This window comes from Corylus avellana, chromosome ca5, assembly GCF_901000735.1.
Source record: "Corylus avellana chromosome ca5, CavTom2PMs-1.0".
NCBI classification, from domain to species: Eukaryota; Viridiplantae; Streptophyta; class Magnoliopsida; order Fagales; family Betulaceae; genus Corylus; species Corylus avellana.
Genome location: NC_081545.1, coordinates 30635589 through 30649361, shown reverse-complemented (window position 1 = coordinate 30649361; position 13773 = coordinate 30635589). Strand labels below are relative to the sequence as shown.

The 13773-nt window shown below is 37.1% G+C and overlaps 2 protein-coding genes across 3 annotated transcripts; one reads left to right on the top strand and one right to left on the bottom strand.

Moving 5' to 3' along the window:
* Positions 1-6: 6 nt before the first annotated feature.
* On the bottom strand, positions 7-6584 carry LOC132181275 (cytochrome c oxidase assembly protein COX11, mitochondrial). 2 transcript variants are annotated; one of them, XM_059594413.1, is made up of 7 exons: positions 6508-6584; positions 5257-5368; positions 3087-3189; positions 2146-2509; positions 2008-2060; positions 1154-1226; positions 7-847 (listed from the first exon to the last, which is right to left on the bottom strand). In XM_059594413.1, exons 3-7 carry the CDS (start codon positions 3164-3166, stop codon positions 722-724), a joined length of 696 nt encoding a protein of 231 aa, XP_059450396.1. In that variant the 5' UTR covers positions 3167-3189; positions 5257-5368; positions 6508-6584; the 3' UTR covers positions 7-721. The 2 variants fall into 2 exon arrangements, with proteins under 2 accessions (XP_059450396.1, XP_059450398.1); XM_059594415.1 differs by having other exon boundaries at positions 6518-6565.
* Positions 6585-7514: 930 nt separating this feature from the next.
* LOC132182512 (protein OPI10 homolog) lies at positions 7515-8583 on the top strand. Its single transcript, XM_059595779.1, has 2 exons — positions 7515-7842; positions 7926-8583. Exons 1-2 carry the CDS (start codon positions 7740-7742, stop codon positions 8384-8386), a joined length of 564 nt encoding a protein of 187 aa, XP_059451762.1. The 5' UTR covers positions 7515-7739; the 3' UTR covers positions 8387-8583.
* The last annotated feature ends 5190 nt before the right edge of the window (positions 8584-13773 follow it).

Genomic DNA, 13773 nt, shown 5'->3' with positions numbered 1-13773 from the left:
CTCTTATTCTGCGAAAAATAGAATTTTCCCATGCCCTGAGATTGAGAATGTGAATACGCACCTGTTTTGAAGGGAATCCACATACCTACAAATGTGAGAATTTGTGGGAATCTGGACACCCGTGGCATCTAGATTCCATTGAGCAATTTGTAGCCAGACAAAAGAATGCCTGCAAATTCTCTCTGGGATTTCCAGGAATCTTAAAATATGTCTGGACCCCAAAGGCACCTAAAGCTAAAGGTCAACCCAAATTCACCAACCCAATAATTCGAGTAATCTTTTTAGAAACAATAAACACTTGCAGGCCTTGATCGTAATACACCTACACCACTTTTCTATTCTTCATTATCATTTTTCACTGGACACAAGTTACATGTTTAACTACCTTGAGAATACAAGAACACAGAAAAAGGGAAGATGCACGTCCAGGCATCTTCCCTGCACACATGCACGTGCACGCACACACACACTGAGTAACAAACATAAAACAAAATATATAATCAACTTCCAAAAATAACCAGCATAAACAAGTTTATTTTTAAGATTTAATCACAGCTAATAACCCCCTAAACCTAAAAAGAGAAGTCAACAACTAATCATACAAAGAGAAGTCAGTATTTTAAAAGAGAACCAAGTAACCATATCATATGAAATCCAATGATATTAGAGTGAAACACTATTCGCAATTCAGAAAAGTCTGCACATTTGTTATCATGAAATACTAAACAGTGTTTATCAGTACCTTCATGGGGGTGACATTATAGGTAGACACACCGGTTATTGGAGTTGAACTTCGATTTTCAGCAGTGTAAAATGCAAGGGCACTTTCTCCAGGTTTGACCCTTACCTGCAGCAAATATACCAAGATCATAACAGCTCAGCAACAGAAACAGCTAATTTGTTCACAAACAAACATGTATATACTCTAGTATTAGAGTCACGTGGAGCCTTCATACAGCTAATTTGTTTCTTATATTGATATTTCTGAAGTAAAATAACTGGTTAATCAAATTATTTGTTTTCGCACATATACCAACATATTTATTATAAATGTATAAAAATAAAATGTGTGCAACACGCGCGCGCGCGCACACACACACACACACACATATATATATATATATAGAGAGAGAGAGAGAGAGAGAGGAAGAACCTCTCTTTGTGTGGGAACAAACTTCCACGGCATGCCATCAGCCACATCAGCATTGAACTGGACCACAATCTCCCTGCAAGGACAACAACAAGAACTCAACAGGGAAGAGCATGTATGGAAAACAAAACGTAAGCAGCTTCATTGTGGTCAGAGTCCATTTAATGTCATTCTTCGAGAAATGCGTACTTTCACTTAATGTAGAGAGTAGAACATAAACATGTGATCATAATCACAAATCAAGGCAGCACAAGCCCAATCAACAACTTCTATAGGAGTTCCAAGTTGTGTGGAAATAGTGCATAGTTGGAAGAGGGGCTTTTATAGCAAATGCTATTACTTCCTAAGCACTGCCTTGTACCATATGAGAGAGGAGACACTTTATTGAGAGTGGAAGCGTAATATTAAATGTATGGTTTATTGAGTTCAAAAAGTCTCACACATGAAGGAGAAGGGATGCAAGCTTTGTCACCTAGTAGTGGGACAAGACATGCAAGGACGGGGGATTAATTTGGAAAATTTGTATGTTTTCTCCAAGTAAATTGTTTGAGTCAACACACACTTTTGTAGGTTATCTTCCCTTCTCCTCTTTCGTCATTTTTAGCATCACCACTGCCTTGCAAATTACGTGCTCAACATAAAGCATCAAACAAAAGGAATATATATGTGATCTGAAAACAGTACTATGAAAAGTAGGGGGACCTTGCAAAACACAAATATATAACAAACGAAAATAATAAAAGATCTAGTACTGACACCACAATTAGCTTCTAGTCAACTGAGAATAGAGAAGGCTATTGTCATTCATATTGGAAACAAGAAAAGAATGAGCTCTAACTATGAAACAGAAATCACACCTTGTGGCGACAGTTCCATCTTTAGCATGCCGAGATATCTTTTCTTCAACACTCTACAGATAGCAAGATCTTGTTGTAACAGAGAAGAGAAGAAAGATATGAAAGGGTGGGGGGGACAAAGAAATAAATTCAACACACCTCACGGCGCTGAATAGTGCCTCCATAGCCGGTAGCTTGGCAAAACCTTCTGTACAGAGGAACAGCAGCATAACTACTTCCAACCATTGCAAAAACCAAAGCTGTAAGGTATAAAAGCATCTTCCTTGATTTCTGTTCACTGGAAGCTTGAGAAGCATAGTGGCGTCGGATATTGAGCAAAGAACAAGACTTCCCAACATACCCAGAACCAAAAGGTGAAAACTGGCTACACTTGCCAAATGGCCTTGTACTAAATTCACATCTTAACTTTAAACCCCATATATCATAATTGAAACCCCTCTGATATCCTGTATTAGCTTGGATGAAATTGTAACTTGACCACCCTAAAGCATTAGGTGTGCACCTGAATCAAGAACAAATTCATCCACATGTAACAAATTCCAACAAATTAAGCTTCATTGGCGAGAGAAGGAAAAAGGAAAACATTCTCATACGCTGTTTGAAAATAAATGGTCCCTGGAAATTTCTTTTTACAGAAAGATTTTTGAAGAGCAAAATATCTCAATCTACCACTGAAGCTGGAGAAAAAATGCAACATGTCTTCAAATAGCTTCTAGAAAATGCATAATTTTTACAGGGAGTTTAACCATACTTTAAGAAAATATACAGCTCATATCAACTCGATCAAGTAGGTTTTAATCCCAATTAAATTGGGGTTAACTCTATGGATACTCATCAACTACTCAGGGTCAAGCACATGTATCCTTTCCACCACTGTCCTATCCAAAGTCATATTCTCTATCGCCCCCCTACTATTTTAACATATCATCCTTAATCACTGCTACTCATGTTATTTTAGGTCTCCTCCTCAAGAAAATTTCTAAATTTTTGGTAACATAATCTTCCAACTTTTTCTACCAAAACAAACAGAATCAAAGAAAGATTTAAGTTCAAATATTAGTTTTTATGAAAAGAATTACCTAGATTCAGGATAAGTATACTGTAAATTCTTAAGGTAAGGGAAGAGATCGGTTCTTCTACAAAGTCTTGAAAACGACATATTCACCGGACAGCCACTGGCATCTGAAAAGAAAAGCCAAAACACCAAATGTGAATGAGAAATCAAACTCTATTATCAAGTATCATATCTTTGTTTGCTAAATATAGAAAAAATAAAAAACTGTATTACATTCCTTCCTCTTTTTTTACTATAAGTAAACGCAATTTATTAAAAATGGAAAAGGCGCAAATCAAGTACACAATAAGTATACAAGAGAAACACCTAGTTAAAAGAAGAAAAAAGCTCAAGAACAACATGAAAGCTAGAAATAGTTAAGTCAAAGGCAGTTGTCCAAAGATAAAGAGTCTTGAAGAAAAAATTCTTTAGTTCCACTATTGTCCACAAACGGTCTTTAAAACACAAAATTTCTTTCCTTCCAAAGACATCACAAGCCACAACAGAACTATCTTCCACATTGCATAATTCTCCAAATTGCCCTTTCTAGCATGCGAAAAGGTCTACTACTCGACTAGGCATAACCTAAGCCAACTCTGCAAAGCTGAAAATGGTATTCCAAAGGGCACTAGCCATCTCACAATGTAGTAAAAGGTGGTCCACTGACTCCTCACTCTTCTTACACATATAATACTAATCAAACACAAAGACATGCCGCTTTCTAAGGTTATCCATGGTTAGAATCTTCCCGCAGGCAGCCAACCAAGCAAAGAAAATCACTCTCAAAAGAGCCTCATTCTGCCAAATATTCCTCCAAGGGAAAGGAATGCTATTAGCCTAGTATGATCTAGCATTGAACAACCTTCTCTTCGAAGGTACCCCAATAAAGCTTCTCTCTGTCATCCCGTCTCAATTTGAGGAAGTACAACAAATTAAAAAAACAAGGTAAAGAGATCCACTTCCCAATTATAAGCCACTAATGAGAGTCGCTAGAAAGATGGTCTGCCACATAGGCCTCCTTACAACAAGCCAAAGAGAACAAGTTCAGAAAAGCTGCCTTGAGGGCCTTATCCCCACCTCACACATCATGCTAGAATCTAATTTTAGAGTCATCATCAACCTCTAATCTAGTATGACTAAAAACTCTCCCTAACCCCTCTTGATATTCTTCCATAGCCCCACCCCACGCAATGTCATATTTAGAATTCACTACGATCTTCCATAAGCTTCTCTCTCATGAACATAATGCCGCAACCACTTTCTTAAAAGAGCTCAATTGAACAAAAGTAAATCACAGATCCTTAGCTCCTCTTGATATTCTTTCTTTTCTTTTCTTTTTTTTGATAAGTATTCTTTCTTTCTTTTCTTTTCAACTTCCATAAATATGAAACAGTGACTTTCTTTTTAATCAACATCAAAAATAACAAAAATTTGATGAAAATTTCAATTCTTTAAGAAAGCCAGAGCAACATTAAAACTCAAAATTCAAACCTTGAAAAATATTTTTTTTTTCTCAGTTTTATAAGCAGCCATTCAGACCAATGGAGTATAATTTGCAGATAACTAAAAAGCAACACATGATTGAAGAAAAAATCTGATCTCAGTTAACTTGGACAGAGGAAGAGCACGTGAACTGCAAGTGACACTCCTCACACTCCTCCACTCCTTTGCAAGTAAGCTAAGTTTTTATCCGAATGATGTATAATGTATTCAATCACCCACATTAGAGTGTGTGTTCGGCTTTCATGGCCACAATAGAATTTCTTCCACTCTTAGTTCCTAAATCCATACTCAAAATTCCAACACAGTTCATGCTACAACAACTCATAGCGACTAGGTTTGAAGTTAACAATTCAACTCCAAAATTCTCAAAAGAAATCATCAAATACTTCCCCAACATAAACATCAACAAAATGGGTTCCGGTCTCATCCACGTCCAAAGCCATCCGTTCATGGGCTGCCCCTCCAGAAACGGCATAACCCACTTCCCACACTCCGAATACTTGAGCACATAAACCCCAAAAAAACCGCATAATCCAAAAGTGTGGATTTCGTCCTAGGCTCTCCCCTCCCCAGGTCCAGCCCTTCCAGCCTTTCAAATGGGCATTTTAAACTCCCATTTTCTTTTAGATAACTTCTTACCCATCAGGTATAAATAAGAGTCAAGCATTTAGATTGAGGTATTCAGATATTACCGTATTTCTTCGATGGATGCCGAGCCTAAAGGGGCTGCTATGTCCTAGCTCCGGTGTGTTCTCTGGGATTTGGTCGCCAAATGAGAGTTCACGTGGCTGGCGGTGGCGGATGCTGGTGGTGGAACCGAAGTTTATGGTGTGGGCGAGTGTGAGAGTCGAGTACAGGGAGAAGAAGAGGAAAAAAACCATAAAAAAAAAGAGAACCGGGGAAAAGGATGGAACGTACGGTTCTGGGATTTTTTTTATTTTAACTAAACTTGAGAACCCATGATAACAAAAAAAAAAAAAAAAAAGGTTAAGAGTATGTTTGGAATTGAATTTGAGAAATATAACTTTGAATAAAAAAAAGTTTTTAAGTAAAAGTTTCATTTTTAAGTTTTTATCAAAAGTATTTTTTTTATTATTTTTATAAAAATATTTTTAATTTTTTTTATCAAATGAATACTTTTTTTTAAACGGATTTTTTGAGTATTAAAAGCACTTTTAAACCCCTTAAACGCAATCTCAAATAAGCTCTAAATCCTCTTTTGTCTCGTGTAGTTTAATAACTTTATTTTTTTGTCTATTTTTTTTTTTTTTTTTACATATTCACATAAAAGGAAGAGAAAAATTTAAATTAGTGACCTCCGCTTTATTAGACATAATCCTAACCGATTGAGCTATTTTATAAGAACTTTTTTTTTTTTTTTTTTTTTTCTATTTGGTTTTGTATTCGTTGGTACCTCAGTTAAATGATACTTTAAAAATTTGAGCGAAATCCACATTAGCGTCCCTAAAAACTTGACACGTATTCATATACATAATTTTTTTAAAAAAAAGTTAAATTAAAAACATTTAAAAAAGTTAAATTAGATTAAATTTTTTTTTTTAACAAAAAAAAAATTGGAAAAGGTTGGCCGGCCACCCCCTGGCCGTTTTGGGGTGGCTGAACCCCCAATTTTCTCTTCCTCCTATTCCTCCAATGTGACCAAACATAGATTAGAGAGAAAATTATAGATAAGAATCAATATCTTCTTTACACAAGAAGAAAGCAAAGACCCAAAATTGAAGCTCTAAAAATAACAGAGTTATAGAGATCCAAATCAGAGAAAGAGATTCCAAAGAAAAAACATGGCGGCAGGAATCTTCACAAAGAAAAATCGTGAATTTCAAAACAAAGTATGAGGAAAACGCAAAATTTTCCCGATTAAATTCTGGAAAAGGTAACATTTTCCCGGAAAGAAAGAGATCCATATGAGAAAATGGACGAACCTGGACGAACCTTCAAGTCTAGACGCTTTTCCCAGCCGTTAGGGACCTGCAAGTCGAGGTCCAATTCCTGGGACTCAATGGGCTCCAAAATTTTTTTTCTGTTTTTGTTTTTGTTTTTTGTTTTTTGTTTTTTTATTTTTAATTTAATTTTTTTTTTTAGGAAAATAAAAATAATTAGGTTTATGGACACGTATCGAGTTTTTAGGCGCGCTTACGTGGATTTCCGTTAAATTTTAGACGGAAGTTTGACCGAAATCATTTTGGTTTTTATCCATAACCAAGATACGAGTTGTGATACAAAACAAAATTGATGGTGCAAAAAATTAAATTGTTAAACCACATGGGGCTCAAGGGTATTTAACCCTAACAAAAAACTTTGGTTTTGTTGGTTGGTGTAACATTGCATTGGGATGTTGAGATGAGCCATTAAACATGTAGTAGATGACAAATTATTAATTTTGACAGTAAAGTGATAGAATTAACTATTTAAAACTTGGGCAAAACTTAATTAAATTTGAAAACTCATATAAAAACCTAAAGACTAAATATGATTTTTCCTTTAAAATGCAATTTTAAACTAAGTGGCATAAAATGTATCGTTTGGGAGAGGAAAATAGAGGAGGGGATTTGAACTAGTAATATCTGCTTTATGAGGCATAGTCTATAATCAACTAAGCTACACATTATTAACATATTTTAGAGGATTTTTAAATACTAAATTGAACCCTCACTCACAAAGTCACAAAGTTACATGCTTCTTGAAATAAGATTTTTTTCAGTTCAAATGAATTGGATAATATCTTATTAATTATAGTGAATAGATATTTTTATCTTTTCACTTAAAAAAAAGATAAAAATACTCGTCGACTATAACTAAATATTATATGGTTTAAATGAAATAAAGAATATCTCGATTCATACTGACAGGCATGATTGATAACATTCCGCGCTTGATTGGTAAGATTCCACGTCAGTGTAGGCCTTCCATTTGTATTTCTCAATCTTTAATCTAAAAAAGCAAAAGAAAAACAGTGTAGAACGCGCTCTCTGTTGAGACTTGAGAGTCTCCACCGTTCTAGACGCTACTGGACCCTTCCGAAGCCACCGCATATATCACACACCCCCCAACCCACTTCCGAGCCTTCTCAGCTTGCGCCGGCATCAATCTATGATCGGACTCCTGTCGTTCACACTTCACACCCACTCGGTCTCTCTCTGTAACCGAAGCGAAAATGTTCGGCGTGGTGTTTCCGAACCGCAGCTTCCCAATGGACATCTCCACCTTCTCCCAAATCGACACCTTCCACTGGGTCCTCGACATGAACACCTTCGTAGGTAAGTACTCGGTACACCACCTTTTCCTCCGCACCCCCGGCGCACTTTAGCCCCTGCCTCTTAACGAATTCTAACCTGCGCAGGTGAGGCATACGATCAGGTCCGCGAGGTCTGCATATTCCTCCTCAACAGCTTCACTCTCCCTCCGGACAAGGCCCTGGCCGTCTACATCCAGTCCCCGGGCTCGCCCTTCCTCTTCTGCGGCGCCGTCACTCTGGCTCGACCCTCCGCCGTGCTCTCGTTGCCGTGGCCGGATCCGGGCGGCCAGATGCAGCTCACCGCCGACGCTGCGCCGCTCTCGGCCAAGATCGGGGTTTCGGTGGAGGACCTGGCGACGCTGCCCTCGCTCGACGTGGCGGCCGAGAGGAGGATCGAGCGGCTGGCCCTGAAGGTTGGGGAGAACCTCTTCAACTTCATGCAGTCCTTCTGCGGCGTCGACGGGAGCAAGCTGGTGGTGCCCATGGATATCTTGGATCGGTGGTTTAAGAAGTTTCAGGAGAGGGCGAAGCGGGACCCGGAGTACTTGAAGGGCTTCGTATTGTGATGATGGAGGTACTTGTAATTTTTGTAATAGTTAAGTTGCAAAACTTGTTGCTTTGTGTTTCTTCTTTGGATGAGCTGGGCAATGAGGAAATGGCCTTTGTGGGGTTCTTTTTATATGTATGTTTGTTCATTTCCATTTTGTATCTATGAGACTAGAGAGCAGAATTTGAATAAAAAATCATTATTCAATTCGAAGTGGATGTGGGAAGTGAGCAGAATTTATTCCTTTGTTCTTTTTTCTCCTTCTAATTAGGTGTTTTTTGTATACTTCCTTAGTGCCTTACACGTTTTATAAGAAAAAATGGACGTGGAAAGTGAGGTGAAAACTGAGGAATTCATGAAAGAGGAAATAGAGAAAGTAACCGTTGGTTTGGTTGCTGATAGAACTTAGGAGGGCTAAAGAATTTGGAATTTTTAGTATATTGCTTGCAAGTTGAGCATTTTAGATTATGTTAATCAACCCTGAAACGACTGTGGTGTGGTTAGCAATTGCTTAGGTGCATAGAGATTTGAAGAGAATGGAGGGATTCTTTGTTACTCTGAAAGATGGTTGCTGTCTAGAAGCCATAAAGGGTAGGCATCGTGTGTAAATGGGCTTCGTCTGAAATGTTTTCAATGTGCAGTTGCAGGTGGGCCTGGGTTTAGCATAGTCAAATATTTGGTAGAATTCTATCCTGGAACTGGTTTTAAGTGACTAAACCAGTTTTACTCTTAGGGCCTCCAGTCTCTTATGTAGTTGAGAGAGGCAAGCTGTGATATTTGCAGAATCAAATTTCTGGAATTTACATTCTTTATGAAGGATGCGTGAGCGCGTTGGCTTGGGTAAGTAGAATTTGAACATTATGCATTCTGTGACTTTTAGCTCTCATTACTGCCTCAATCCTTTTGTGGCTTGAATTTTATGGCACCAGAAGGATAGTGGAGGAGCCAAAATTACGGAAGCCAAGCCGAATGGGACAGAACGCAATTTGAATAATGGGTTGATAGAGAGAATATGCCGATAGCTAGAATTATAATATTACTAGAAACGTGTGGCATATCTGACATAGTTGAGGCAATGGTAGGTTGAGTTGTTTAATGGATGTGTGGTCTTAGATGTAAAATTTCAAACGAACATTGCCATAGGAAGAGCTCATGTTGATTTATGTCCATGAATAATGCTAACACCAACCTAGACTCTAAATCAGTCCAACTTCTGTGAGACTAAATAGTCCATCTTAAGTTGTTTGCCTGCAAACTCTAAACATTTAATGCTCGAAAATGAATCAAGTGGTTAGATCACATGTAGCACCATTACCTCAATTAGTTACCCCACACAACCTATTAGAACTGAAGCAGTTGGATGTCAGACTCTATCATTGCTATGTATGTAAAATTCGTAAAGAAAATGGAGTCAGACTGGAGCATTAGGAGTTTGTAGGTTGTGCCCTTTTCAGACTCTTATATGTGTAATATGTTTTCATGATTTTCTTTTTCTTGTATACTCCTTGAGTACCTAGGGCACCTTATACTTTTAATTATATTTTGATTACTTATCAAAAAAAAGTATTGGGAAACATCCAGCTGTTTCCAGTCTGCAGTTGGAAGCAAGACAAATCTAAATATAGCCATGAATCTTTAGTTGGAAGGACTAGCTGAAGTCTTGAACTCTTGGATACTGTTTGCGTTTGACATTCTATCTATTCATCTATATCTATAGGCGAAAGGCTGTATGGATCTTAAAAGGTCTCTGCATATTATCCAAGCCTTACAATAGAGCTCAAATTTCCCATGTGTGTTTCTGGTATTTTCTTGCTGAGCTTATGCTGGTTTTTATGCAAAGATTTTCCACTACGGAGCAACCAACTTATCAAGTGTGTATCATAGATGTATGCTCGAAGATGTATACTTTTGACTTTTCTTTTCATTGTGTTTGGTTTAATCTTTGGTTGACTGATACCTTAGAACTTGAACTAGCTATTGTTTTACAGGATGATAAGCCTTTTTTTTTCTTTTTTCTTTTTTCTTTTTTTAAACCTGAAAAACATTGAAGAAGTAATCAATGGATTTCACGACCAAATGACACAAGAAAAGGTGTAGACATATGAGTTAACGTTAACTCAAAGGAACTGGAATCCATCAGAAGAAATCTCTTTCCGAGTTTCTTTGCCTTTACTTGCGGGTGGAGTTCGGTCGGAGAGCACGCTTTATTGGCTTTGAAATATTTGAATTGCTCTTGATGAAAAAAATGAGGGAATTTCAGACGACACCTTTTCTCCCTTTGAGTAATTCTCTATACGAAAACTAAAAACTACACAGAGAAGATTTTAGGAGTCCCTTGTTTTATTCAATTTGGTTTTAATTTTTCTGTCAAGTTCATCAATGATGGTTGGGTCAATCATCAATCATGTAGCAAGTGTTGAAAGATTGAAATGGGTATGTTTCAACTCATTTTTTAATTAGGAAAAAAAAAAAATGCCCATTTTCTTCGTGAATGAGTTTCTTTCAAACTAATTTCTCAAACCCGGCTTATAAAATTCTCATTGTGAAAAATATATTCTTTTTCACACATGCTATTAAAAAGTATGACAATTTTATAAACTACATTGGAGGAATTTCCTCTAATTCAATTTGGAATAAAATTTTACCCTTTTATTTCAATTCATTTGAAGCTTGAATTTTCTTTTTCTTTCTTAAAACTAGGCAATAGGCTTTTCCTTGAATGCTCATGATCATGAATGGCTATTCATTATGGTGAGTTGCAGATTCACTTGTTTTGAATAGGTGAGTTTTGCATCTTAAGCTGTTTAAAATAGGTATTGTTGATACAGTTGACCACACGCCAATAGCTCTGTCAAGAAGCTTAAAATAGGTATTGTTGATACAGTTGACCACACGCTGATAGCTTTGTCAAGAGAATCGCAAAGAGATAAAAAATTAGTAAAAAAGGCTTGTTGGGTGTGCCGACGAGAAAAACCTTGATGCCTAAGTCAATAAAGTAATCCACCGGAAAAAAGAGAGGTAGAATGTCACGGGCGAGGCTTACATGCGGTACTTCCAAACTACTGCAATTTGGATGGAAGGCTGAGATCTTTCAATGGGTTAAAATATTAATTTTTTAAAGAAATAATATAAAATTTAATATTTAATTAAAAAAATTAAAACTAATAAAAAATAATTCAAAAAAAGAAAATAAAAAATGAAATCCCTTGGTCTCACTGTATCTCTCTCTCTCTCTATCTTTTCCCTGAAATTCTCCCCTCTCGTCAAATCTCCCTCTCTCTTTGTTTCTGAAATCTATTACAAAGAGGGTGATTAAAAAAAAAACCAGAGACGGAGAAGAAAGGAGGTGTAAATGCGTGAAAACAGAGAAAAAGAAAGAAGAAAACAAAAAAAGAGGAAAGAGGTAGGAAGCCGGTGGATTGGGAGCAAGTGGCGTCGGCGTGCAAAATAAAGGGGAAGGGGAAAAAAGAAGAAAAGAAAACAAAGGGGTGGCCGAAGCCAACCCCAAGCCCTTGGGGGTTGTCCGGCCACTCTCAAAACCCAAACTTTTTTTGAAGTTATTTTTTTTCTTCTTTAGGCCTTTTGGGGGTGGCCGGACCACCCCCTTGGCCATGGGGGTGGTTCGTCCACCACAGACCGGCCATCCTTGGCCCAAAATTATGCACAAAAAAAAAAAAAAAACAAACAAACAATCAGAGCAGAATTTTACCAACCAAACATACCAAACACTCTCGAAAATCATATACCCAGAAAAAAATATCAATCTTTGTCTAAATTTTCTGCAATTATAGGCCAATAATATAGACCCACAATCAAGCATGACAAACTTCAGGCATGAACTTGTGAGAGAGAGAGAGAGAGTCACCAAACATAATGACAGGGTTGAGAAACTGCAGAGGTGTATTGATTTTTCTTTTTCTTTTTCTTTTTCTTTTAGTTTTTAATAGTTTTAATTTTTTTAATATTTTAATTATTGAATATTTAAATATTTAACGAATTTTATATTATTACTTTAAAGAAAATAATTTTCTAATACCCCTCAATCGATCTCAATGGTCCAACTTGCGATAGTTTAGTTGGACCGCACCTAAGCCTCGCCCCAATGTCACAATGAAGAGAAAAGATGCCCCAATGTCACAATGAAAGAGAAAAGATGTTTGTGTACTAGTAGGGCTACCTTTTATAGAGATTGAAGTTGGACAATTTGGGGTTATTAAATAAGGAAAATGCTAAATATATGAAAAGCATCATATATATGTGTGTTGGGGGAAAGAATATCGATTACGAGAACACAACCACACAAGACATACGGAAAGAACATAAACCAATTACCACAATTGCTATGTCCTGGTCCACGAAGGCCTTTTGTTGTGGTATGACTCCCAGAACACGTGGCATTAGTCAGTTGGTTAGCCTCTTGGCCATGTGGACTCCCTTGCGTAGAGGTGGTGGAGAGTACGGATCTCCTACAACAGATACGTTGAGTGCACCTGAGGGGTCATTGGGCTTTAGGCCATGGGCTTCGGTCATTGGGCTTTTAGTTTAGACTTCCTCTATCCAATGCAGACTTGTATTAGGACAAAATGGACAATAATCTTTAACCGACTTTTCTCCCCTTATAAAGTAGCGGAGTCCCACCCTTGTAAACAACGGGTGACAAAAAAAGCCTGAGCTTCTTCCTGATTTTTCAAAGCCGCCGCAAGAAAAGAAAAACAAGAGAGAAGAATTCAGCTACACGGTGCTCGTTAGAGGTTTGTATTATTACTATTATTATTATTATATTTTTTTGAATTTCATAATTTTTTATTCCATTTTAGTGAATTTATTATACCTCCTCACATTTGTAATTCTTTTATGAATTTACACTTCATAACTTCTCTTCTTATTCTTAACTCTCTCTCTCTCTCTCTCTCTCCCTGATTTTGTTACGGATCCAAATCGGAAGGACGGCCCAGACCCGAGAGTAAACCAATTCAGAAGATTCGAGATGCCCATAAAAGGCAAAAAGTTGACACGTGCATAACCGCCAATTTAGCAAAAACCGAGGGAAAAGAAAAAAAAAACAAGGGATAACTTCAGAAAACCCCCCTGAAGTTCCAGCCGATTTGAAAAGACCCCCCTGAATTTCCAAAACTCTCATTTAAGCCCTCTGAACTTCCATTTTCTCTCACTTTGGACCCCTTTAACATTAAACTACGTTGTTTTGAATGTTTTATACCCATTTTACCCTTCCCCAAAACTACGTCGTTTTGTGTCCTAAAATTACCCAGCCTAAAACGACGTCGTTTTAGGCATTAATTTTTATTTTTTTAAAAAAAGAAAAAATTAAAAATTTTAAAAAAAAATTTTAAAAAAAAAAGAAAAAAACTGGGGTGGCTTCAGCCACCCCCTTGGCCAAAATGGGGT